At 47.5% G+C, this 25316-nt stretch overlaps 2 protein-coding genes across 3 annotated transcripts in view; both read left to right on the forward strand.

Moving 5' to 3' along the window:
* LOC135813208 (uncharacterized) overlaps positions 1 to 25316 on the forward strand; it is a 107138-nt gene that overhangs the window by 31491 nt on the left and 50331 nt on the right. Inside the window, exons 2-4 of one of the 2 annotated variants that reach the window (XM_065326408.1) lie at positions 533 to 3063; positions 3391 to 3803; positions 5643 to 5861. The exons of the other annotated variant lie outside the window; for it this stretch is intronic. Of the exons in view, the coding sequence (XP_065182480.1) occupies positions 533 to 3063; positions 3391 to 3803; positions 5643 to 5652 (2954 nt within the window). The 3' untranslated portion in view covers positions 5653 to 5861. Of the gene's footprint in view, positions 1 to 532; positions 3064 to 3390; positions 3804 to 5642; positions 5862 to 25316 lie in introns of those variants that run through there. 2 annotated transcript variants of the gene reach the window in all.
* On the forward strand, positions 14888 to 21533 carry LOC135806694 (uncharacterized). Its single transcript, XM_065320923.1, has 4 exons — positions 14888 to 15476; positions 16867 to 17160; positions 19821 to 21077; positions 21421 to 21533. Exons 1-4 carry the CDS (start codon positions 15122 to 15124, stop codon positions 21531 to 21533), a joined length of 2019 nt encoding a protein of 672 aa, XP_065176995.1. The 5' UTR covers positions 14888 to 15121.

Genomic DNA, 25316 nt, shown 5'->3' on the forward strand with positions numbered 1-25316 from the left:
TGGAAACGTGCTGGCAGGAGAACCCCGCTGCCAAAATAAAACACATTACATTTTGGTTGTGCAGCTATGGCACCTTCCATGGCGTTCTGGAGAGCGGCGGAGAGAAAAGCTGCGGACAGCGGCACCGTGCAAATCGTCAAGTTCACAGTTCAAGCAAAAAAGTACGATCAAATATTTATATTCTCGGCATCTTTTAAAGTTTACGGAGCAAAAGCTGTCAGTGTGTCAGCGCTGGAGACGGGAGTCAGAATGGAAGCAGACTCAATGCAGATAATGAGTTGTCATCGAATTCAGATGAAGGGAGAAGCTGGACCACTTCGAAACAAACTGTGTGACATCTATGAACTACTATCTCTCGTATGCGCATTGTTTTCCCCTCTGCGAAGTGTGTTGTAGCCATAGAATGCTTTTGACAGAACTGCAAAAACATGCAACAAAGTTTCGTTTAACAAAGGAAGTACATCATACATCCCTTTTGAAAGAGTTTCAAAACTTACTCTAGGTTTATTCATTCTTTCTGTTTCCTTTGTAGGTATCACCATGACAACAGTTGGCAAACAGAAAACACAGCCATTGCAGCACACAGTGGGGGATGGTCAGGCAGACCAACAATGGACGTCCAACAGATGTGAACCAATCTTCAAACAACCAACATCAGCTGAAACAACCGCCAATGCAACTAGAACGGGTACAACATCCAATGCAACATTGACTGCAACACAGGGTTCAACAAGATCAACAACTTCAAGCCAGTCTTCTCTACCGGACAAAGACCGACACTTCACTGGCAGGAATGACATTGTAACAGAGATCAGCGCCAACATTCTCACAACAAAGTCCAAATCATCATCTACACGAGTGCAGAGTCTTATGGCACCAGCTGGTTTTGGTAAGACGTCCGTAGCCATTGCTGTGGGACATGTATGTCGCAATGCTGGTTGTCGTGTGGAGTTCTTTGACTTACGCGGTGTAGCTGGTGTTGACGCTGTCCAGGCAATGATTCAAAACCGACTCGAGACAAACCCGGCTTCATCTGAAACTTGCGGTGTGACAACGAAATCAACTGATGGCATGGATGATAATGGTACCCAGCACCACATGTTATGTATTCTGGATAATGCCGAGGATGCCATCCAGGCTGGTGCAGATAAGGATTTCCAACTACAAGATGTTGTGGAACGACTGCTTCGACTACAACACAACGTTCATGTCCTACTGACAAGTCGTGTTTACTTTGACCTACACGCTGCCCAGTTTAAACTACAACAACACCGTCTTGATTGTCTGACAAAGGTTTGTGCTGTTGGTCTTCTCCATGGTCTGTGTGTTGAAGGTAGTGTGAGCATTGAAGATGCACAAAGGTTAGTGGATCATTGTGGAAATGTCCCACTTGCCGTACGCATTACAGCTGGTCTTCTACAAGGTGGTCGATTAACTCCAACCATGTTGCTGGCGGTGTTCAAGAAGATTGGTCTTGATGTGTTCAACGACGATGGTCTGAAACCGAATCATCGAATCCTGAAGCTGTTGACATTAGCATACAACACATTACAACAGGATGACAAGGAATCATTCCATGCTCTGTCTCAACTCCGCTCCTCGTTCTCATCTGGTTGTGCTTGTGTGATGGTGGGTTTGCCTGCAACTGATGCCAGTGTGGTTCATCTTGTACGTTTTGATCCTTTGATCAAGATTTGTTTCCTGGATTACAATTCGCATTCGGATCGCTACTCGTTACAACCATTTATCGCCGAGTTTGGTCGTTACCAATGCCCAGAAGACAAGCAACGCATGTACCAACAGCGAATGTGCAAGCATTTTCTTGACTTTGTGAAAGAAGTTGATGACTGTAGAGGTTGTGGTGCAGACATAGCAATGTACTGGAGTTACCAATTGCTTCAGGAACGGGTGAATATACAGAAGGCGCTGTCTGTTGTTGATGTTTTGTCTGGTGATGACTTGCTTTCTTTCTCTGGATTAACAAAGTCGTCTGGTATCCTAGCTACCTTGTGTGAGAGAGCAGTATTTGCTGGAGAGCTTAGGTACAGGATTCAAAGATTGGACAAAGCACCGCTATCCGTTCAAGCTGAAAGCATTCTCAACGTGGTCCTTTGTTATATTGTCTGTCCAAGCATTGCAGATTCTGATGTCACTTTTGAGAGTTTGGATTCCAGAACCCAAATGCTCCTAGAGAAATCTGAACAAGAACCGACAGGAGTGGAGTCACCGCTGCAGCTACCTTTGATGCAACTTTCTCTAGAGTCATGCAGGGTATCCATGTCTCTGGACATCGACTGCAGGGAAGGACAGGTTGAGCCCAGCCAGGAAACACTATCCCGTCTTCAGGTGGTGTACCAGCGTGTTACAACAACACTGAGAATGGGTCTTGCAACAGGTGTCACTGAATGTGCCCTGAAACTCATTCAACTGTATTGTTCCACTCTGCTAAACAAAGATATTCCCAATGTATTGGTGGTAGAAGACCTTGCTAAGAGAGTGATTTCATCACTCTTCCTATCACAGGATGGTGCAGTCCCTTCATGTGCTTTAATGTACGACGTTCTGCAACAATGCATTGCTGTGATCCTGGGCAAGGTTATGTCAAGTTCCTGTAGCAGTGAGTGGATTATTTCACCATCATTGCTTACAACACTGGGTATACCACTGTGCAAGTGGAAACATGTACCAACTGCTATCAGGCGCACGCTCAATACCCATGAGGACCACACTACTGTGTCTGCTTTTCGGTTACAACGGTACCTGCACTCCATGGATAATGACACCGTATCCACACTACTGGACTTGCACTTGAGTGATGTGTACACCATCCAATACAGCTCATTAGTAGTAAATGGAAGGTCACGCACAACTCCAACGGGTCTCACTCTACCAGCACAGCATCCCTTCAACATTGTGATGGACTATGTCAGGAGATGGTGTAATGGCTCAAATCCAGCAGATCACACAACAGCACTTATTAACAACTGTAGCCAGAACAAGATACCTGATGTGGAAGTGATGCAGTATTGTATTCTGACAGCTAGAACAATGCTCAATTTGGAGGTAAGCTGGTAGTGCAGTGTTCACAGTTCTGGTTACCATAACTGTTTTTCATCCACATTCCACTCTGAATGGAACATTGTATTGCAAACCAGTGTACTCAGTAATTATCTACTGTATAGTGTCTGTCTCTCTAAGGTTGATTTCTTGAAGAACACAGAGGGGAATGTGATAATTTTGAACATGGTAACTATGGAAATGGAATATGTTCTTTTCTGCTATATCAGCCTGATTTGTTATTATCGTGTAGTATGATGTTGCCTGTTTCAATTGTACTGAATTCAGTTACGTTCTTTTCAACACTGTTCTGTGTTGTGTGCTTTGCTGTAGAATACGGTCTTAGCAACTGATGTTAGTTCCACACTCTTCCCAGCGTTGAAGTCACTTGTTAAGGATCTCAGTGCTTGCCTGCCAAGCAAGTGTGCAACTGGTCTCTCAGTGTCTGGAATTGTGTACTTACCACCACAACCTGGAAACCTGTCTCTACTATACTACTCTCTCCTTGCTGCCCTACATCATCAATCCAAGAGAGGCCTAGTGAGCATTGATCACCACATTGCACTACTGGAATGGTGTCCACGTGTAGCAGCATGTTTTGTCTGCTATGACCTTGACAACATCGAGGCATGTCCTCATTGTGGCATGGCTTACCTGTGTGGCAAACATCGTCAAACTGGTGAACACCTAAGTGAACACAACCAACACTGTGCTATGCTGGCAGCACTCAGACAGCGCATACTGCAGTAAGTTAGAGTGTTATCATCAACTCACATGACAGATTGTGAGTGCTGTGTGATGAACTGGTTTGTTAGTGCCTTGGTATCGTGAGAAAATTACGGCTCAGTCTGCGTGTAAACGTTTCTGGGTGGGGTGGGGGGGGGGCAGGTGTGTGTGTGGGGGGGGGGGGGGGGGGCAGTGCCGGTGTGTGGGGGGGGGCGGGGATAGAGGTGTGTGTGTGGGGGGGGGGGGTGCTGGTGTGTGTGTGTGTGTGTGTGTGTGTGTATGTGTGTGTGTTGAGTGTATGGGTGTGTATGTGTGTGCATGTGTGTGTGTTGGGTGTGCATGGTGTCTGTACTTGTCTGGTAGTTCATCAGTATTACGAGTGAACTACCGAGAGTCCATCGCAGGACCAGCAGGGAGGGGGGAGGGGGGGGGGTGGGGTGCGGGTATGTGTGTGTGTGGGGGGGGGGGGGTGCTGATGTGTGTATGGGTGGGGGGGGGGGATTGGAGAGGAGGTATGTGAAGCAAACTTTTGATCATCCGTAATATCATCACGCCATATTTTCGCACTACCTCTATGTATTGCCCATTCGTATTACACGGTAACATCGGCTCAGTGAGACAGACCGAGGACTGTGTGTGCGTGTGTTTGTTTGTGAGTGTATGTGTGATGTGTGTGCGCTTGTCTGTTTGTATACGTGTGTGTGTGTGTGTGTGTGTGTGTGTGTATGTGTGTGCGTGTGTGTATGCGTGTGTGTGTGTGAGGGGGGGGGGGGTTACTTGTATTTGTATGGTAGTGATTCAGTATTACGAGTGAACTACCGATGAGTCCATGGCAGGACTAACAGTAGAGGGGGGGGGGGGGGGGTACTCGCACAAGACCTTTGATTTTCTGTAGGATCCCACACGGTATATTTCTACTGTCCCTCTGTATGACCCCTTCTAGGGCCAATGTGACATTGTAGCGATGGGTTTATAGAACAGGCGGGAGTCTTTCACAGTGTGTATGTGTTTGAGAGCACGTGCACCCGTGCGTGTGTGTGTGTGTGTGTGTGTGTGTGTGTGTGTGTGTGTGTGTGTGTGTGTGTGTGGCTGAATGTATGGGCACTTATGTTGGCAAACATCTTTTTGTCGAGCGAATGCACACTTGCTCACCTCACTGCCTATCTCTCTGGCCAGTTTGTGAGCTGGTCGTATTCACTCACCATACCCTGCTGCCACTCAAATTGGTCTTGCACCGTGTCAACCTGTGACTAGTGAAACAGACCAGTTCCAATAAAAATGTCGAAATTGCCAGAGTCGATTCTAAAGGCAAAGTCACTTATCCCGTCACAATTACTCATGCCTCTTCTCGTCTTCGTCTCGCTCAATGAAAAACACATGAACTGCATGATTGTGTATACGAGGATTAGCGACCCGGAGTGTGTGTGTGTGTGCGTGCGTGTGTGAATGGACAAGGGGTGGGTATGTGGGGGGGGGGGGGGGGTGTACATGGGGAAAACAAATGGCAGAATGTTTCCGGGAATGTCGCTTCTATAGTATGTGTGCAACGTATCCTGTTATACTGTCACCTCTTTTACAGCTTGATCGGCTATTTAGATTGTGTGCAAACACTGCCTGTAGATTCCAGTCATGATGTCATTATGAGTCATGATTATTATAACAATGACTTCATTCTTAATTATATCACCAAAGCATGCAATCCATAAGACGCATTCTATGTCCAGGGCTTCAAGTAAATGGTTGATTCTGCCTGTGTGTGTTGTTTGGTATGTGTGCGGGTGTGGTGGTGTGTGTTTGGGCGCGTGTGTGTGTGTGTGTGTGTGCGTGTATGTGCACTCTCGCCGTTGTACATTCTACAGGGCTAGCTGAGCTTCTGAGGATCTCTACTGGATAGTGTTTAGCAGTTGAGATTGGTGAAAGTGACAGCACTGGACAGGGATCACTGATTTCAAGCAGCTACTGCAGTAAGAGATACTCCAACAGCACACTACCTGTCATTGATCACAACACTGTGACATCACTTGTATAGACATGATGTATACAGATTGTCTATGACACACACAGTGTTGTGTTAGTATGTAGATGTAATGATCAACTGAACTTCATGTACTGTCTAGTCCAGTCTACTGTGGTATCAGTTTTACTGAATGTGTTCATGTCTACTCTCACCTACTGTTTTTACACTAGTCACTGTACAGAATAGTTACCGCTATGTCAGTTAAACCTGGAAAACTCTACTCTACAAATGTTTATACTGCAATGTATATTGCCATAGCAGTGTCAGCCATACCCTATACATACAAGTTCATGCTACTATCCTTGAGATATACATCATATCTTACTCCAGTATTGAAATCTAGCAGCACTGCTAGCATTCGTGTGACAAATATAGAAATGCCCGTTGCAGCCGCTGTGTGCTATCACGTCAAAGCATGAAGCATCACAAATTTCGCCATGGTTCGACCTGAGCAAGCACAGACCGCAGCTCCTTCCACATTGTTTCCCATTGTGGCCAGCTTTCCAGTAGCCCACAGGATTTATCCTGCCTGAACATGGCAATGTGTCCAAAATCCGATGTGTTTGTGTGTACGTACGAGCACGCGGGCGCACGTGTTTGTGCATGTGTGTGTGTGTGTGTGTTTGTGCACGTGAATGTGTGGATGGGGGCGGGGTTGTTGTTGTTGTAGTTGTTGTAGAAGTTTATTTTAAAGGGGAAGTTAAGGCAAAAATCAAAATTTCACCAGTTGTAGTCTTCGGGGTGCTGAGTCGAATGGTCTTGGTCCGAGAAAGCTGAGACGCTCTCTTCCTACTTGAATCCCAATCGAACTCGCGCACTTCCACCGAAACTGGGTGACTGCGCCCTACTAGATGGGGATTTGTATGCAAAAGGTCACTAAAAGCGCCATTTTGTTCTTATAAAAGCACGGATGACCGCAATTGGCACATATGTTGTAGTCTTTTGGACGCTGCGTCGACTGGTTTTGGTCCGAAAAGGCTGCGATGCAGCGTTCGGCCCTTATTCCCAATCGAACATGGTTGAACAAGTGGTCACGTGCTCCTGCGTACACCAGTCACCTGGTCACCGTGCCTGCAGGGTACAACTTACTAGCCTGTTTGACCTTTTTTGGGTGCAGTCCTGTCACTCGAGTTGAACTCGAGTTGAACCTTGGTGTGAAAGTTGTCGCCTGCTGGCGTGGTGACCAGGTGATTTGGGCACCCAGGAGCACGTGACCGCTTGTTCAACCACGTTCGATTGGGAATAAGGGCCGAACGCTGCATCGCAGCCTTTTCGGACCAAAACCAGTCGACTCAGCGTCCAAAAGACTACAACATATGTGCCAATTGCGGTCATTCGTGCTTTTATAAGAACGAAATGGCGCTTTTAGTGACATTTTGCATACAAATCCCCATCTAGTAGGGCGCAGTCACCCAGTTTTGGTGGAAGTGCGCGAGTTCGATTGGGATTCAAGAAGGAAGGGAGCGTCTCAGCTTTCTCGGACCAAGACCATTCGACTCAGCACCCCGAAGACTACAACTGGTGAAATTTTGATTTTTGCCTTAACTTCCCCTTTAACGTCGCACCACAAACAGGCGATTTCGCCTCCTTTGATACATGTGGAGAACAGGGTGCACATGGATGTGCATGCACGTGTGTGTGTGTGTGTTTGTTGTGTGGGTATATACATACTCAGCGGGACAGCATGCCAAACTAGAGTGTGCCCATTCATCCCAAGCTCATGAACGGGATCCTACCTCTGCCAGTATTTGCATTATTTTACCATCAGTAATATGCAGCAGTGTTGTAATGATCAAATTTACTTCATGAAGTACCATGGTTAAGATCTACAATGTACTGTCGTGAACATTGAAATCAGATGGGATGACCTGGACCGGCACTCTTACTGCTGTTAGCATGTACATGCACATACACACTGTAAAAGTGGACCAGCAGTGCTCGCGGCTGCAAGGCCAGCGCTCTGTGGTCACTTGACTTCTCAACGGATTTCGAAGTCCACGCCAGCACATTGAAGTGTAGATAAATGGAGGTAGCAAAAGTCACGGACCCTGATTCTGTGGAAATACCCCCAGAGATCACTGGCCGTGCTCATTGGCAGTCACAAGAGTATGGTAACGTGCGCTTGGGGGGGGGGGGGGTATCAGAGCCCTCTGGATTTGGATGAGCAGATACTAGTGTAGTTTGGATTTGCCACGAGCGCAGTGGCACACAGTGTTCAAGGGGGGGGGGGGTGCCAACAGCAAGTTGCAGTGTCAGCATGCCGGTATCGTACAGGCTTGCTTAGACTGCATGTGATTTCAGGCTTCATATTTCAACACTTTGTATGAAGTAAGCGTAGTACTTCAAGTATAAAGTACCTTGAATAGTGACACAATTAAGTACCGGTAATCGGGTACAGAAAACAGAGTGACTTGGGAGCAAGTAGTAGTGATGTCATAGCAGTGCAGCTGGAAAGTAGTACTGATGAGTGATGGCATACAGTGGCGGATCCAGGATCCGAAACAAGGGGGGGGCACACTACAGGCTCAATGGAACAGGTTTACTTTTACAATGACTTTTGTGATACTCGAACATGTAAATGTATGGGCACTATTGGTATAATATAACAATTTCGCATTCTCCGAGTAGGAAATAACCAATGCCCTGCTTGTAACTTCAAAATATTCATAATACCGGTACTGTCCCTCTCCATGCTTCCAGGATGGTGGAAAGGGCGGAAATTGAAATGGAAAACGAATTGTGAACGGCCCTAGGTGAGAAAGAGAACATAACTTCTTGGTGATGGCCGCCGGAAACAATGCACATTGGCTATGAGAGTTGTCACTGATAGGACTGGAAGATTGAACAATGTGATGTCGTTATTTAACCACCTATGATAGAACACAGGTTGGGCCGAGCTAGGGCACTAGTGAATTTGCCACAAAAAAACCCATAGCTGTGTGAATAAAAATAATAATATCAGTGGCATACTTGAAGTAGTGAGGGTAGGTAAGTGTAATTTGTCATGTGACCAGTATTGATGGTGGATATGTATCTATTATTGCACGATTAAAGAGGTCAATATATGAAATATAGAACGAGTAAAAGACCGAGGTCCGCCGAGGTCTTTTACGAGGTCTATATTTCATATACTGACCGATTATACATGTAGAGTAGTGATGATACTAGCATTGAAACTGGAGAATGGGACGGTCAAGGGTGGACTGTGAGGAGACTAGCATTGAAACTGGAGAATGGGACGTCAAGGGTGGACTGTGAGGAGATTAGCAACAGCAGTGAGGATGCACACACGCACATGCATTGCCGACTTGGCCTTTTTACTGGCATTTCTTCGGTTCGTCCGGAATCAGAACGTTGGCTGGGGTGGTGCCAAGTAGCATGGAATGGCGCTCGTACGACTTTGATTTACGGAAGTGACTGTCCGTGCCATACTGAAAATCAAAGATCCCCAGCATGCCAAAGTTCTGGTTAAACCTGCGTAGCAGCAGCCAACATTAACAAAAAAATAATATCAGTTGTTTATATACGAGTTACACAAACTGACCGGCAGGTACATGGGGCTAGCATGGAGTCAGCAGTGCATGGGGCTAGCATGGAGTCAGCAGTACATGGGGCTAGCATGGAGTCAGCAGTACATGGGGCTAGCATGGAGTCAGCAGTACATGGGGCTAGCATGGAGTCAGCAGTACATGGGGCTAGCATGGAGTCAGCAGTACATGGGGCTAGCATGGAGTCAGCAGTACATGGGGCTAGCATGGAGTCAGCAGTACATGGGGCTAGCATGGAGTCAGCAGTACATGGGGCTAGCATGGAGTCAGCAGTACATGGGACTAGCATGGAGTCAGCAGTACATGGGGCTAGCATGGAGTCAGCAGTGCATGGGGCTAGCATGGAGTCAGCAGTACATGGGGCTAGCATGGAGTCAGCAGTACATGGGGCTAGCATGGAGTCAGCAGTACATGGGGCTAGCATGGAGTCAGCAGTACATGGGACTAGCATGGAGTCAGCAGTACATGGGGCTAGCATGGAGTCAGCAGTACATGGGGCTAGCATGGAGTCAGCAGTACATGGGGCTAGCATGGAGTCAGCAGTACATGGGGCTAGCATGGAGTCAGCAGTACATGGGACTAGCATGGAGTCAGCAGTACATGGGGCTAGCATGGAGTCAGCAGTACATGGGACTAGCATGGAGTCAGCAGTACATGGGGCTAGCATGGAGTCAGCAGTACATGGGGCTAGCATGGAGTCAGCAGTACATGGGGCTAGCATGGAGTCAGCAGCACATGGGGCTAGCATGGAGTCAGCAGTACATGGGGCTAGCATGGAGTCAGCAGTACATGGGGCTAGCATGGAGTCAGCAGTACATGGGGCTAGCATGGAGTCAGCAGTACATGGGGCTAGCATGGAGTCAGCAGTACATGGGACTAGCATGGAGTCAGCAGTACATGGGGCTAGCATGGAGTCAGCAGTACATGGGGCTAGCATGGAGTCAGCAGTACACGGGGCTAGCATGGAGTCAGCAGCACATGGGGCTAGCATGGAGTCAGCAGTACATGGGGCTAGCATGGAGTCAGCAGTACATGGGGCTAGCATGGAGTCAGCAGCACATGGGGCTAGCATGGAGTCAGCAGTACATGGGGCTAGCATGGAGTCAGCAGTACATGGGGCTAGCATGGAGTCAGCAGTGAGACGGTGCTAGCATGGAGTCAGCAGTACATGGGGCTAGCATGGAGTCAGCAGTACATGGGGCTAGCATGGAGTCAGCAGTACATGGGACTAGCATGGAGTCAGCAGCACATGGGGCTAGCATGGAGTCAGCAGTACATGGGGCTAGCATGGAGTCAGCAGTACATGGGGCTAGCATGGAGTCAGCAGTACATGGGGCTAGCATGGAGTCAGCAGTACATGGGGCTAGCATGGAGTCAGCAGTGAGACGGTGCTAGCATGGAGTCAGCAGTACATGGGGCTAGCATGGAGTCAGCAGTACATGGGGCTAGCATGGAGTCAGCAGTACATGGGGCTAGCATGGAGTCAGCAGTACATGGGGCTAGCATGGAGTCAGCATTACATGGGGCTAGCATGGAGTCAGCAGTACATGGGGCTAGCATGGAGTCAGCAGTACATGGGGCTAGCATGGAGTCAGCAGTACATGGGACTAGCATGGAGTCAGCAGCACATGGGGCTAGCATGGAGTCAGCAGTACATGGGGCTAGCATGGAGTCAGCAGTACATGGGGCTAGCATGGAGTCAGCAGTGAGACGGTGCTAGCATGGAGTCAGCAGTACATGGGGCTAGCATGGAGTCAGCAGTACATGGGGCTAGCATGGAGTCAGCAGTACATGGGACTAGCATGGAGTCAGCAGCACATGGGGCTAGCATGGAGTCAGCAGTACATGGGGCTAGCATGGAGTCAGCAGTACATGGGGCTAGCATGGAGTCAGCAGTACATGGGGCTAGCATGGAGTCAGCAGTACATGGGGCTAGCATGGAGTCAGCAGTACATGGGGCTAGCATGGAGTCAGCAGTACATGGGGCTAGCATGGAGTCAGCAGTACATGGGGCTAGCATGGAGTCAGCAGTGAGATGGTGCTGGTGAGGTCTGGCATGCTCAACTGACCAGAGGTCTCGGCATCATCGAATGGCAGACTCACCAAACTGAGGGCATTGCAGTGCATTGGATCAGAATCAGACAATACCTATAGGAACATTCATGGTCAGAAGAGACAACAACCATGACACTGGTATGCAAGTGAACTGCTGGAAACAGGGAGCATTTCTTTTCTGTTGTTGGGGGCAGGAACTGGGGGAGTAATACAGTCGTCACCAAAAAATCCAGCCAATGCCATGGATACATGTACAGTGGCATGGTGGCTGTCACAATCGCATTCATGCATTTACAGTCATTAGAGGGTCTACCAGCATAGCACTGAACTAAAACAGTCCGCGGCTCTGCACTCTGCCTGCTGCAGTCGAGTCGAGTACAGCACAGACTGTGCACTGCAGAGTGCAGGTCCAGCAGCAGAGCATGTGCCGTGCACAAGGCAGTACTACTACTGCTAGTAGAGAGTCTACTACTACTAGTGAATTCCTACTAGTGCTACGCCCCTGCACTGTACTACAGCTGTAGCAGTGCGCCAATGGAAAGCGCCACATTAAGTGAATTATAGCAGGAAGGTACAAGAGAAGAGCTAGAGAGAAAAGGGAACTTACCAAGGAGGAGTGCAGGTGGAAAAGGAAATGTAAAGATAAGATCATTGAAAGGATCGGTCACGCAAGACGGACCGGTTAATTCCCATCGTGGATAGGATAATTATTCAATTGACATCCCTACACAAGAAGTAGTTCATTTTCATTAACAATGAAATTTTTTACCAAGCATGCCTACTACAATTGTGGCAAGTGAAATCCGACACTTGGCATAAGGGACTGCACCATGCAGTCTGCAGTCCCTGCAGCCCTGCATACGTACAGTACATGTGTTACATACAACTTTATCTGTCTGATGACAAAACTCGTACTCATCATAGTCAAGGTTCGAAAGGTGCTGGCAAAAATGAATGGGGATTGGATACCAATACTCCTTATGTGTACTATCAAGAGTAGATAAACAAGAGTGTGCAACTCCGGATCTCTCCTGCACAATCTCCTGATACCCCCCCCCCCCCCCGCTCATGGCGGAATTTTTTGTTGACGTCACCTTTTTCCAGAAAAACGCGCTTCTTGCCGCAGAGCAGTGTGAGAGCACGTGCTGGGCACCGACATTGTAATGTAAGCCTGGCCAAGTGCACGAGGCAAAACTTTCCAAAAGACTAGCAGCGCGTGGGTGGTCGAAAAGATGACGTCAACAAAAAATTCCACCGTGGGCCAATACCCATCCGCGCGGATCCGGGAGTTGCACACTCTTGTTTATCTACTCTTGGTACTATGTGTTCAGTGAACTGTGTGTATCTACGCTGTGACCTTTCGATCAGTTTGGGATGCATACGGCTCTATAGTACAAATTAGTGCATTACATCATTGCTGTCCATTTGTGGCGCTGTCCCCTATGGCAAGTGTCGGATTTCACATGCCACAACTGTACTAGCGCATAGCACTAGCGGTGGCAGTGCATGCGCCACGTCCAGCTACCGGTAGCTAGCATAGCATTTGGACAAATTTTTTTGGAGATGACTGTATTCTTCTCTGTGCAAATTTCGAAAAGTTAGCACATGGCTTTATACATGCAGTCAGAACTTTCTTTTGGGGGGAGGGAGTATGTCCTTTTTGGGGGGAGGGAGTATGTCCTTTTTGGGGTACAGTTGGGGGAGGGGGGGGGGGGCAAGTCAGATTTTTGCGTTCCCCGCCTCCCAAGTATGTGCAGTAGAGCTACCAATCAATGCAGAATGCACACACTACGCTACTAACTTTGCGTGATGGTAGTCGTGGTACTCGTTGGACGGCATGAACGGCAGGTGGAAGCCGCAGTGTTCGACGGACACGGAGGCCAGCGAGATGCAGGCCCACAGCAGCAGCAGCAGCAGCAGCATATATGAGATTCGAGTAGCACTGGGCCGGCCATTATGGGCAATATGTTGGGGAGGTAATGCTCGACCGGGCGACAGTACAGACCAGAGATGCTGATCGGCGCAGTCCACTCGTGGTGAACCTTGTGAACGTGTTTTTTCATCACTGCCAAGCTTCTCAAGAGGCTTCTGCTCCTGGACTATCCTTTCTGCTTTCACTCACTGTAATAATCGCTGGCAACCCTGGCCACGTCATTGGCCACAGAGCTCGCTAGCAGAAGTCACTCGTCCCCTGTCCGAAGTTTCCAGTCCACTGTCACATGCTCTTGGACGATACAGGTGCCGAAGGGAGCTGCACGGATACCGTAGAGCAACCAGACACGCGCGCTATTGTTACGTTAGGCAACGATTTAGATCTGTTGACCACCTAGCCACGCACTGCATTTCCCTTTGACGTTTGAATGGATGTTCAAATAATATCCAACACGCAGTTCAGTTCAGTTGGCTCAGTCCTCCAGTCTGCGGTCATCAAAATCATGCCATTCATGGCGATCAACACGCGTTCTCTTACAACTCGGTCTGGCTTCCTTCAATCTTGACCACTATCACTGCAATACTACTTTGTAGGGCAAACAGTTTACTCGATTCATAAAACAATAATTTTATATTGGGTTCATACCAATAAACCAAGGAACCGAAAAAAATCCAATCAGTTACTAGTACTTTAGTAGTACTAGTACTAGTACTAGGTATACGAGATCAACGCTTTCCTCGTGCACACATGCGCCATGGCAACCATGACCGGAGTCGGAGACTACTTGTACAGTTTTAGTCGACTGGCGGAGAGTCGGAGACCCCATGCCCATGGCCCACTCTCACTCTCAGTCTCACTCAGGCCCAACACCGGCCATATGCGAAGGCTACTGCCACTTGCCAGTACAGTCTGTATCGGCTATAGCGTACCCTTTTGATTTCCGTGATTTTATCACTATAACCGATGCATCACTATATGCGATACGATCGATTTTTTTCGATCGACACATGAATTCCATCATGAAAGGCAAGGAAATACTTCCAGCATGGCGTTGTGACAAATGAGCATGCTGCATAGTTGACAGTGCCCGCATTTCCATAAAGAAATTCTGTTACTGTGTGCATGTACATGTGTCACTATCAAAATAAGCAACGTGAAGAAAGTAAAGAAATAGGGCCTTTGATATTATTGCAACATGGATTTTAAACTTATCATTATAAACGATAATAATATAGTGTGTTCTGCATGTTTTGATTCTTTGTTGCCATCATAATATCCGATATATCATTACATCCGATAATATTGGTTATAGCGATATTTGTACTGGAAAAATACGTTTTGCTTTTGATATTTCGTACCAATATCACTGTAGCCGATATATTCTTATATCCGGTCACTCTATAGCCGATACAGACTGTACTAGATCTACTGGCGCCAGTACATGGCTGCACCGACCGCGTCGACGTAGTCATCTCCTTCCGACTATTTTTAATTTTTACCATTCTCTTAGTGCTGATACTGATACAACAGTACAGTGATAGCGAAGAGCCCAGGCGATCGAGCTGATGCTGAACATTTCAAGCGTGATTTTCGAAGAGTTGTTGGCCTTCATGAAATTCGCTCTGTAAATGAGCCACAACTGATTAACGGCTTGTACTATTCCTTGAAAAACACAACTCCTTGATCCTAACTTAGAAGTCACAGTATGCAGTAAATCGATGTCGATCGTGATCAGTCCGCAGTGCGAGTGAACTGTGGTCACGCGGACAGGCAGGAGTGTGAACAATGGCAGACAGGGTGCGCTATAACATAGCCTTCCTACTTTCCAATCTAGATGTATCCGTGATCTTGGAACTCTTGCTGGAGAATGATGTGCTGGACGTTGATGAATATAAAACTGCCTCCAGCAAGGAGAACGTGAAGTCTGATCTGACGAAGTACGTGGTGAGGTTGATGCTAACGAAAACGGAGGAACAGGTGGATTCGTTCCTGAGGCTCATTCAGCACAGCCAGCCTCATGTAGCTGAACATGTCGCCAGTACCATGGCGAAGCGACGCGATGCAACTGCCAGTGGGAAAACTGCCCGTCCCTCGAAGCCAATGTCGGCAGATGGTGAGTCAACACGTGGCTCGTCCTCCGGTAAGTGTTCACATTGATCATTACACTTTACAATGGCATACGAAGATTGGGGGGGGGGGGGGGGGGCTCGTTGAACATTCGTGTAACTACATGACTTGTACAGTCCTGCTCAATGAAATCCAGTCACAACGTCACTCAAGTACACGCTGGGCGTTGCGCAGCCCTAGACCTGCGAACACTGGGCTGCAAAATGGTGCAAACTAACTTGAGTGACGCGACTGGATTTCATTGAGCAGCACTGCCAGTACTTCCATGTTAGCAGTGAGAAGTGCTTACAGAGATGAATCAGTTCATGCATTCACATCCATAGTATTGACAGCTGACCCTGGGAATCAGGGGCCCGCTACGACTGGTACGACCATGGCCGTACCACTTTTCGAAAAGTGTGGTCCGTCCGGAACGTGCAAAACCGTAATAAAAAAATCAGGATCCATCGATATGCATATGCGCATCAGACTTTGACCTTTTTCTAGACTCGTACTCGTAGATCTACTCGTAGATCTGTTATGCATCAGCAGTCGTGCTGAGTAGTCTACGTACTCGACTCGACTGCACAGGTACACTGCGCCAGAAGTGTGCCAGAAGTTCCCAGACCGCAGGATTTTGTGTCTTTTTTACAAAAATTTCCGCCGACCTTTGGTCGTACCACTTCCAAAACCCCTCCTACGCCCCTGGGAATGCAGTGGGTTCAGTTAGATGGACAATTCTGAGATTATAACCAGATCTACATGATGATTCTGTAGATCTACAAGAAATGCAGGTGCCACGGGCGTGAAGCACTGTCATGGGTCACTAGATTATTGCTAGGGAGTTCAGTTTCAGCCTGGGTCAGGTGAAAACTGCAGTCACAACTCGCGTGTACATTTTAACCCTTTGTGTACGGACTGTACAACTTTCGATCCCCTGGGATCGAAACTTTTCAAGATTTTAATCTATCGTAACTCAGTCATTTCTTTTTTTTATTTTCAAAAACTAAGATATGTAGGTCGAAGAGAAAACTCCCAGCTGTCCATTGAAACAATCGCTGAAGCGCTCCGATGTGCGGTTCTGGGAATGTGTGTGTGTGTGTGTTTGTGTGTGTGCATGTGTGTGTGTGTGCGTGCGCACGTGACTGCGTGAGTGTGTGTGTATGTGTGTGTGTGTGGGGGTGTATGTGTGTGTGTCCATTGTTCTTATCACCTAACGATGGCCAAGTGCCGAAACGTTGTAAAATAACGGAACTTGTTCGGATGTGCAGCGCTATGGGAATGGGTGTGTCCACTCAAATTCCTTTCCATGTATTATCGGTAATGTGCAATTCCATTTTTATTTGTTTCTTGACATGTAGTTGTGTGTAGTTGTGTGTTCATGTGTCATCTGTGCCTTCTGTATTTTGCTGCTTTCGCAACAGACAATCCGTTTGACCTGACAAGGTTTGTGTGTGACATTCAACCATGGTTGAACAAAGTTGACCCAGATCGACTGCGGCAGATGGTGATCAAGAAATATCTCATAACTGACAGCGCATCAATAGAGAGACTAAAGAGAATTCAGTCCCGGGATAGACTATCTGATCATAATGAGGCGCTCATCCAGTTGCTCAGAGCTGGTGGCCTAAAGACTTATCGTGATCTCTGTGTTGTCATTGAGGAACTTGGTTATGCGGACAAGAGCAAGGAAATGCTCTCCATTTTGTCCCACACAGGTATGTTGTTGCTATACGTTTACTGCAATGTGTTCAACTTTGGTGGTGTGTAATGGACAGCTGAGAGCTTTCTCTTCGACGTACATATGTTAGTTTTTGGAAATAACCCAGGAATGACTGAGTTCCGATCGATTGAAATTTTGAAAAGTTTGTAGTTGTACAGTCCGTAAATTGGGCCCCGCGTGAGATCTCTTTGGCCTGACTTTGACCCCGCTTCTATCTGATCCCGTGGCCAGTACTCCCTTGTCGATGCTGTTTTAGGTAGCTGTGGTCATTGCCTTTCCATTGATGCCATACATGCCATGCCTGAACAAAAAAGGTGGAGCCGCGCTTTGCACATAGGCATAGAGAAGTACTGATCTCGACCAGAGGCAAACACGGCCCCGGCAGGTACACCCAATTTTCGTGTTCAGCAGCCTCGAATTGGTCTAAAAGAAGAGGATTCTAGAACATTTAGCCTCGCACTTTATCGCAGTAGAAGGAACATTATCACAGAAGCCAGCTCACAGCAATTTCCCGGTGGTGGACGTAAAAATCGAGTGAATCGAGCGCACACTGTAGAAGCTGTGACGGTGAAAGCATGTGAGTTGTGCAAGCAGGCAAGCCCGGCATGCATGCCGTGCAGCACATGCATGCACACGGCATGCATGTGCACACCCTGTATTGTCATGCACTTCATGCAATTAAGCACTTCAGTTCGCACGCGCATGTATGCACCACATAGTGCAGTGCTGGACGGAAACCACACCGTCCCCTTCCATACTTGAATTGCTTTCTGTGACTGCTCAGGCTTTCATTTTCCAAAATTCTATTACTTCGAAATCGCAAACATTGCTTTTGTCGGAGTCAGCTTTTCTCATTGCTATGCCGCAGATATAGTGCAGCATTCCAGAGAATACCATTTTCCAGATGAAATCCTCAACTCAGACTTAGCACAGTAGTTGTTGGAGAGCGAAGATTGCAAGGTACTGTATAGCAGGAAATTTTCGGACAGAATTTATTTTCGTACGATTTCGGACACGGCCTCTTTTGTACTAAAATTAATTCCGTACTAAAATTTGTTCCTGTTAAGTTATGTACATATGTACACTTTACATGCGCACCGCATGCAAACACGTGCATTTACAGTGCTGCCAAACCGTCCGATTTTTCGGACATTGTCCGATTTTGGAAGGCTCTTCCGAAAACCGGTCCGAAAAGGGAAACGTCCGAAAAGCAGCCAAAATGTCGGAGATCATTACTTTCCTATGCAGAAGTCCTGTACTTTCACTTTTCAGCACAACTGAAGGCACAAATCACTGTACATTTGTTCTAAAAAAGGCTAGCGCTTGGCTGTGGAAGTGCAAAGTAACATGCCTGGATCAGGCTGGATGGGATGTACACTGACAGTCTGTGCAGAGTCAGTGTGCGACCACACTCATCATTACAAAATTCATGACAACTCTGGGGTTACCGTGGCAACGAAGCGAATTTTCATGGTGTTTTAGGCGATATTTTGAATTCTCTGTAAAAAATTTGGCTTTGTCCGAAAATGTCGTGCCATACAGTACTTTGTCGGCAGTCATAAATTTGAACATTTCCCTGGAAGACTGAGCTCGAGGCTACCAGCCATCATTCTATGACCTCCAAAAGACCTTGCCAGGCCACGATAGTCATCAACACACCACTTTGGAAAACCCGCTATCACATGACTTTGTTACTAATTGCAGAGTTCTAGTACAACCACTAGTAGGAAATAAGCCCGGGATTCTTGTTTGTAATACTTGTAGCTGAAATCGGGGCGTTTTTGAACGAAAATTTTTCCATTTGTCATTGCCAATTGTTTTTGCTCTACGATCGACTCTCCTTCACCATAACGGATGTATGTTTCTTTCAGGGGAATTTACCTTCAGACGTTGGGCTGTCAGTCAAAGCAACTCATCCAGTGGCGCCAAAATATTCACTTTGTGTCGGATTTCACCGAGCGCAACTGTTCTAGTAGTGGGGTGCACTCATCCAAAAATTTGAAAGTGCATGAGTTCGACTGGGAACATAGGCCAACGGCAGTGGCTCAGCTTCCAGTGCATGAGTTCGACTGGGAACATAGGCCAACGGCAGTGGCTCAGCTTCCAGTGCATGAGTTCGACTGGGAACATAGGCCAACGGCAGTGGCTCAGCTTCCAATGCATGAGTTCGACTGGGAACATAGGCCAACGGCAGTGGCTCAGCTTCCAGTGCATGAGTTCGACTGGGAACATAGGCCAACGGCAGTGGCTCAGCTTCCAGTGCATGAGTTCGACTGGGAACATAGGCCAACGGCAGTAGCTCAGCTTCCTCGGACCAACAGCATTCGAATCAGCACACAGAAGACTACCAGTAGGTCCAGTACTGTGAAATTTTGATTCGACTTTCTCCGTTAAGCAAAACTTCTTCATTGCATTTTATTGTTCTTATCAGGGTCTTTCTATGCGCATTAGACAAACATATCGGTGACCCCCCCCCCACTGAGATAGGTTGGCCACGATGACATCCATTGCTCTGATAGATGGTTTTGACGGGTCTATAAAAATGCATTGAAGTTTTGCTTAACAGATTAACGGAGAAAGTAGGCCATACATCCCCTTTGAAAGATTTTCAAAACTTACAATAGGTTTTTACTCTTGCTTTCTGTATCTTGCTAGGTACCACCATGACAACAGTTGGCCAACAGAAAACGCAGCCATCACAGCACCCGGTGGAAGATGGCCAGGCCGATCAGCAACGGACCTCCAGCAGACGTGAGCCAGTTTTCAAACAACCAACATCAGCTGTAACTAGAACTGATGCGACTAGTATGGGTACAACAACCAACACAGCATTGACTACAACGCAGGATTCAACAAGATCAGCAACGTCAAGCCAGTCATCTCTACCGGACAAAGACCGACACTTCACTGGCAGGAATGAGATTGTTACAGAGATTAGTGACAACATTCTCACAGCAAAGTCCACATCATCATCTACACGTGTGCAGAGTCTTCTGGCACCAGCTGGTTTTGGTAAGACGTCTGTAGCCATTGCTGTGGGACATGTATGTCGCAATGCTGGTTGTCGTGTGGAGTTCTTTGACTTACGCGGTGTAGCTGGTGTTGACGCTGTCCAGGCAATGATTCAAAACCGACTCGAAACAAACCCGGCTTCACCTGAAACTGCTGGCAAGACAAAACAAACAACTGATGGCATGGATGAGGATGGTGGCAAGCACCGCATGCTATGTATTCTGGATAATGCCGAGGATGCTATCCATGCTGGTGCTGCTAAAGATTTCCAACTACAAGATGTTGTGGAACGACTACTTCGACTACAACACAACGTTCATGTCCTACTGACAAGTCGTGTTTACTTTGACCTACACGCTGCCCAGTTTAAACTACAACAACACCGTCTTGATGGTCTGACAAAGGTTTGTGCTGTTGATCTTCTCCATGGTCTATGTGTTGAAGGTAGTGTGAGCATTGAAGATGCACAGAGATTAGTGGTTCATTGTGGAAATGTTCCACTTGCTGTACGCATTACAGCTGGTCTTCTACAAGGGGGTCGATTAACTCCCACCAGGCTGCTATCGTTGTTCAAGAAGGTTGGTCTTGATGTGTTCAACGATGATGGTCTGAAACCAAATGATCGAATTCTGCAGCTGTTGAAAATAGCATACAACACATTACGTCAGGATGACAAGGCATCATTCCATGCTCTCTCTCAACTGCGCTCCTCGTTCTCATCTAAGTGCGCTTGTGTGATGGTGGATTGTGTAGGTGATGATGTTGATGTGGTTCATCTTGAAAGTTTTGATCCATTGATCAAGATTTGTTTCCTGGATTACAATTCGCATTCGGATCGCTACTCGTTGCAACCACTCATCGCCGAGTTTGGTCGTTACCAATGCCCTGAAGACAAGCAATGTATGTATCAACGGCGAATGTGCAAGCATTTCCTTAGCTTTGTGAAGGAAGTTGATGACTGTAGAGGTTGTGGTGCAGACAAAGCAGTGTATTGGAGTTACCAATTGCTTCAGGAACAGGTGAATATACAGGTGGCGTTGTCTGTTGTTGATGTTTTGTCTGGCGATGACTTGCTTCCTTTCTCTGGATTAACAAAGTCATCGAGTATCCTACTTGCCTTGTTTTGGAGAGCAATGTTTGTTGGAGAGTTTATGGACAGGATACAAAGATTGGACAAAGCACCGCTATCTGTACAAGCTGACAGCATTTGCACCTCGGTCCTGTGTTGTATTTGCCGTCAAAGCATTGCAGATTCCGATGTCACTTTTGAGAGTTTGGATTCCAGAACCCAAATGCTCCTGGAGAAATCTGAACAAGAATCGACAGGAGTGGGGTCACCGCTGCATCTACCTTTGATGCAACTTTCTCTGGAGTCATGCAGGCTATCCATGTCTCTGGACATCGACTTCAGGGAAGGACAGGTTGAGCCCAGCCAGGAAACACTATCCCGTCTGCAGGTGGTGTACCAGCGTGTTACAACAACACTGGGAATTGGTCTTGCAACAGGTGTCACTGAATGTGCCCTGAAACTCATTCAACGGTATTGTTCCACTCTGCTAAACAAGGATATGCCCAATGTACAGGTGGTAGAAGACCTTGCAGAGAGAGTGATGTCATCATGCTTCCTATCACAAGATGCTTCAGTCCCTTCATGTGCTACAATGTACTACGTTCTGCTACAATGCATTGTTGTGATCCTGGGCAAGGTCATGTCAGGTTCCTGTAGCAGTGAGTGGATTGTTTCACCATCATTGATTACAACACTGGGTATACAACTGTGCAAGTGGAAACATGTACCAACTGCTATCAGGCGCACGGTCAGTACCCATGACGACTTTACCACTGTGCATACTTTTCGGTTACAACGGTACCTGCACTCAATGGATGATGACACAGTAGCCACACTACTGGACTTGCAGTGGAGTGAAGTGTACAGCTCCCAATACAGCTCCTTAGTAGCTAATGGAAGGGCACATACAACTCCAACGGGTCTCACTCTACCAGCACAGCATCCCTACAACATTGTGATGGACTATGTCAGGAGATGGTGTCATGGCTCAAATCCAGCAGATCACACAACAGCACTGATTAACAACTGTAGCCAGAACAAGGTACCTGATGTGGAAGTGATGCAGTCTTGTATTCTGACGGGTAGAGCACTGCTCGGGATTGAGGTAAGCTGGTAGTGCAGTTTACACACGGTTCAGGTTACCATAACTGTTTTTCATCCACACTCCACTCTGAATGGAACATTGTATTGCAAACCAGTGTACTCAGTATATTATCTACTGTATAGTGTCTGTCTCTCTAAGGTTGATTTCTTGAAGAACACAGAGGGGAATGTGATAATTTTGAACATTGTCAACTAGTGAAATGGAATGTGTTGCTTTCCGCTATATCAGTCTGATTTGTTATTATTGTGCATGACGTTCTCTGTTTTGTGTGTACTGGCCTCAGTTACTTTCTTTTCTACACTGTTCTTTGTTGCGTGCTTTGCTCTAGAATACGATCTTTGCAGTTGGAGAAATATCCAAACTCTTCCCAGCGTTGAAGTCATTGGTTAATGATCTCAGTGCTTACCTGCCAAGCAATTGTGCAACTGGTCTCTCAGTGTCTGGAATTGTGTACTTACCACCACAAGCTGGAGATCATTCTCTACTATTATACTACTCTCTCATTGCTGCCCTGCATCGTCAATCCAAGAGAGGCCAAGTGACCATTGATCACCACATTGCACTGCAGGAATGGTGTCCACGTGTAGCGGCATGTTTTGTCTGCTATGACCTGGACAACATCACAGCATGTCCTCGTTGTGGCATGGCTTACCTGTGTGGCAAACATCGTCAAACTGATGAGCACCTAAGTGAACACAACCAACACTGTGCTATGCTGGCAGCACTCAGACATCGCATACTCCAGTAAGTTCGAGTGTTAGCATCCAGTCACATGACAGATTGTGATTGCTGTGTGATGAACTGGTTTGTTAGTGCCTTGGTATCGTGAGAAAATTACTGCTGAGTCTGTGTGTAAACGTTTCTGTGTGGGGTGGGGGGGGGGGGGGGGGTGTGCCGGTGTGTGTGTCTGGGGGGGGGGGGGGGAGGATAGAGGTGTGTGTGTGTGGGGGGGGGGGGGGTGTGCCGGTGTGTGTGTGGGGGGGAGGGGATAGAGGTGTGTGTGTGGGGGGGGGGGGGAGGGGATAGAGGTGTGTGTGTGTGGGGGGAGGGGATAGAGGTGTGTGTGTGGGGGGGGGGGGTGCGGGTATGTATGTGTGTGTGTGTGTGTGTAGCGGGGGGGGTGTGGAGTGAGTGTGCGGCCCGGGTTTGGGGGGAGGGGAGTTGGAGGGGAGGTGTGGGAACCAAACTTTGGATCATTCGTAACATCATCACGCCGTATTGTCGAACTGCCTCTTTGTATTTCCCTTTCTTGATCTTGTGTAACATTGGGTCAATAAGACAGCCTTTTAAGTATGTGTGTTTATGTGTGTGTGTGTATGTGTGTGTGTGTGTGTGTGTGTGTGTGTGTGTGTGTGTGTGTGTGTATGTGTGTGTGTGCGTGTGTCTGGGAGGGGTTGTACTTGTATGGTAGTTCTTCAGTAATGCGAGTGAACTACTGAGAGTCCATCGTAGGACCAGCAGGGGGGGGGGGGATGCGGATGTGTATGTGTGTGTGTGTGTGGGGGGGGGGGGATGGGTGCGGATGTGTGTGTGTGTGGGGGGGGGGGGGGCGATGTGGTGGTTGTATGTGTGTGTGTGTGTGTGTCCCATATGGTGCAGTGGTATGTGCAGTCGATTTCCAATCGAGAGGTTGCGGGTTCAATTCCCGATGATTATGGTCGCACATGTCTTTCTTCTCTTTCTCGGACTCTTCCTGACTCTTCTTTCATTCTCCTGGGTGGTTACCAACAGCCATTGTATGCTGAAGTATGTGGTGTGGTGTGTGTAGAAAAAAAGAAAAAATGGAAAAATGGAAAAAGAATAATAGGGATTCACTGGCCAGGAAAAGTCACTTCAATCAGCTGTGTGGTGGATACCAGGCTAAAAATAGTGGCGGTCAATTCATCAGCCTTGAAAGCTGTTGAATGGTGTAATCCCAGCACAAGTTGCTATGTCTAACATAGCTGTTCGCTTCCGCGATGGGCAGGTCTGAGGTCTGCCTGTACTTGTATGGTAGTTGTTCAGTAATACGAGTGAACTACCGATGAGTCCATGGCAGGACCAACAGGTTGGAGGGGGGGGGGGGGGGTACTCGCACAAGACCTTTGATTTTCTGTAGGATCCCACACAGTATATTTTTACTGTCCCTCTGTATGACCCCTTCTGGGGCCAATGTGACCTTGTAGCAATGGGTTGATAGAACAGGCGGGAGTCGCGGGAGTCTTTCAGTGTGTGTATGTGTTTGAGAGCATGTGCACCCGTGCATGTGTGTTTGTGTATGTGTGTGTGTTCGTGTGTGTGTGTGTGTGTATGTGTGTGTGTGTGCACGTGTGCGTGTGCATGTGTGTCTGTGTGTGTGCATGTATGGGCACTTGTGTTGGTGATATCTTTTTTGTCGAGCGAATGTGCGCTTGCTCGCCTCACTGCCTATCTCCCTGACCAGTTTGTAAGCTGGTCGTATTCACTCAACATACCCTGCTGCCACTCAGATTTGTCTTGCACCGTGTCAACCTGTGACCAGTAAACACAGACAAGTTCCAACAAAAGTTTCGAGATTGCCAGAGTTGATTCTAAAGGCAAAGTCACTTATCCCGTCACAAACACTCATGCATCTTCTCGTCTTCGTCTCGCTCAATGAGAAACATATGAACTGCATGATTGTGTAGACCAGGATCAGCGACCCGGAGTCTCCGTGTGTGTGCGTGTGTGTGTGTGTTGGCGTGTGTGCGTGTGGGAGGGACAAGGGGTGTGGGTGGACAAGGGGTGGGTATGTGTGTATGTGTGGTGGTGGGGGGGGGGGGGTGTACATTGGGAAAACAAATGGCAGAATGTGTCAGGAAGAATTCGTTAGCAGGGAATGTCACTTCTGTGGTATGTGTGCAACGTATCCTGTTATACGGTCACCTGTTTGACAGCTTGATGTTATTCAGATTGTGTACAAACACTGCCTGTAGATACCAGGCATGATGTCATTATGAGTCATGAT

Source organism: Sycon ciliatum, chromosome 1, assembly GCF_964019385.1.
Source record: "Sycon ciliatum chromosome 1, ocSycCili1.1, whole genome shotgun sequence".
NCBI classification, from domain to species: domain Eukaryota; kingdom Metazoa; phylum Porifera; class Calcarea; order Leucosolenida; family Sycettidae; genus Sycon; species Sycon ciliatum.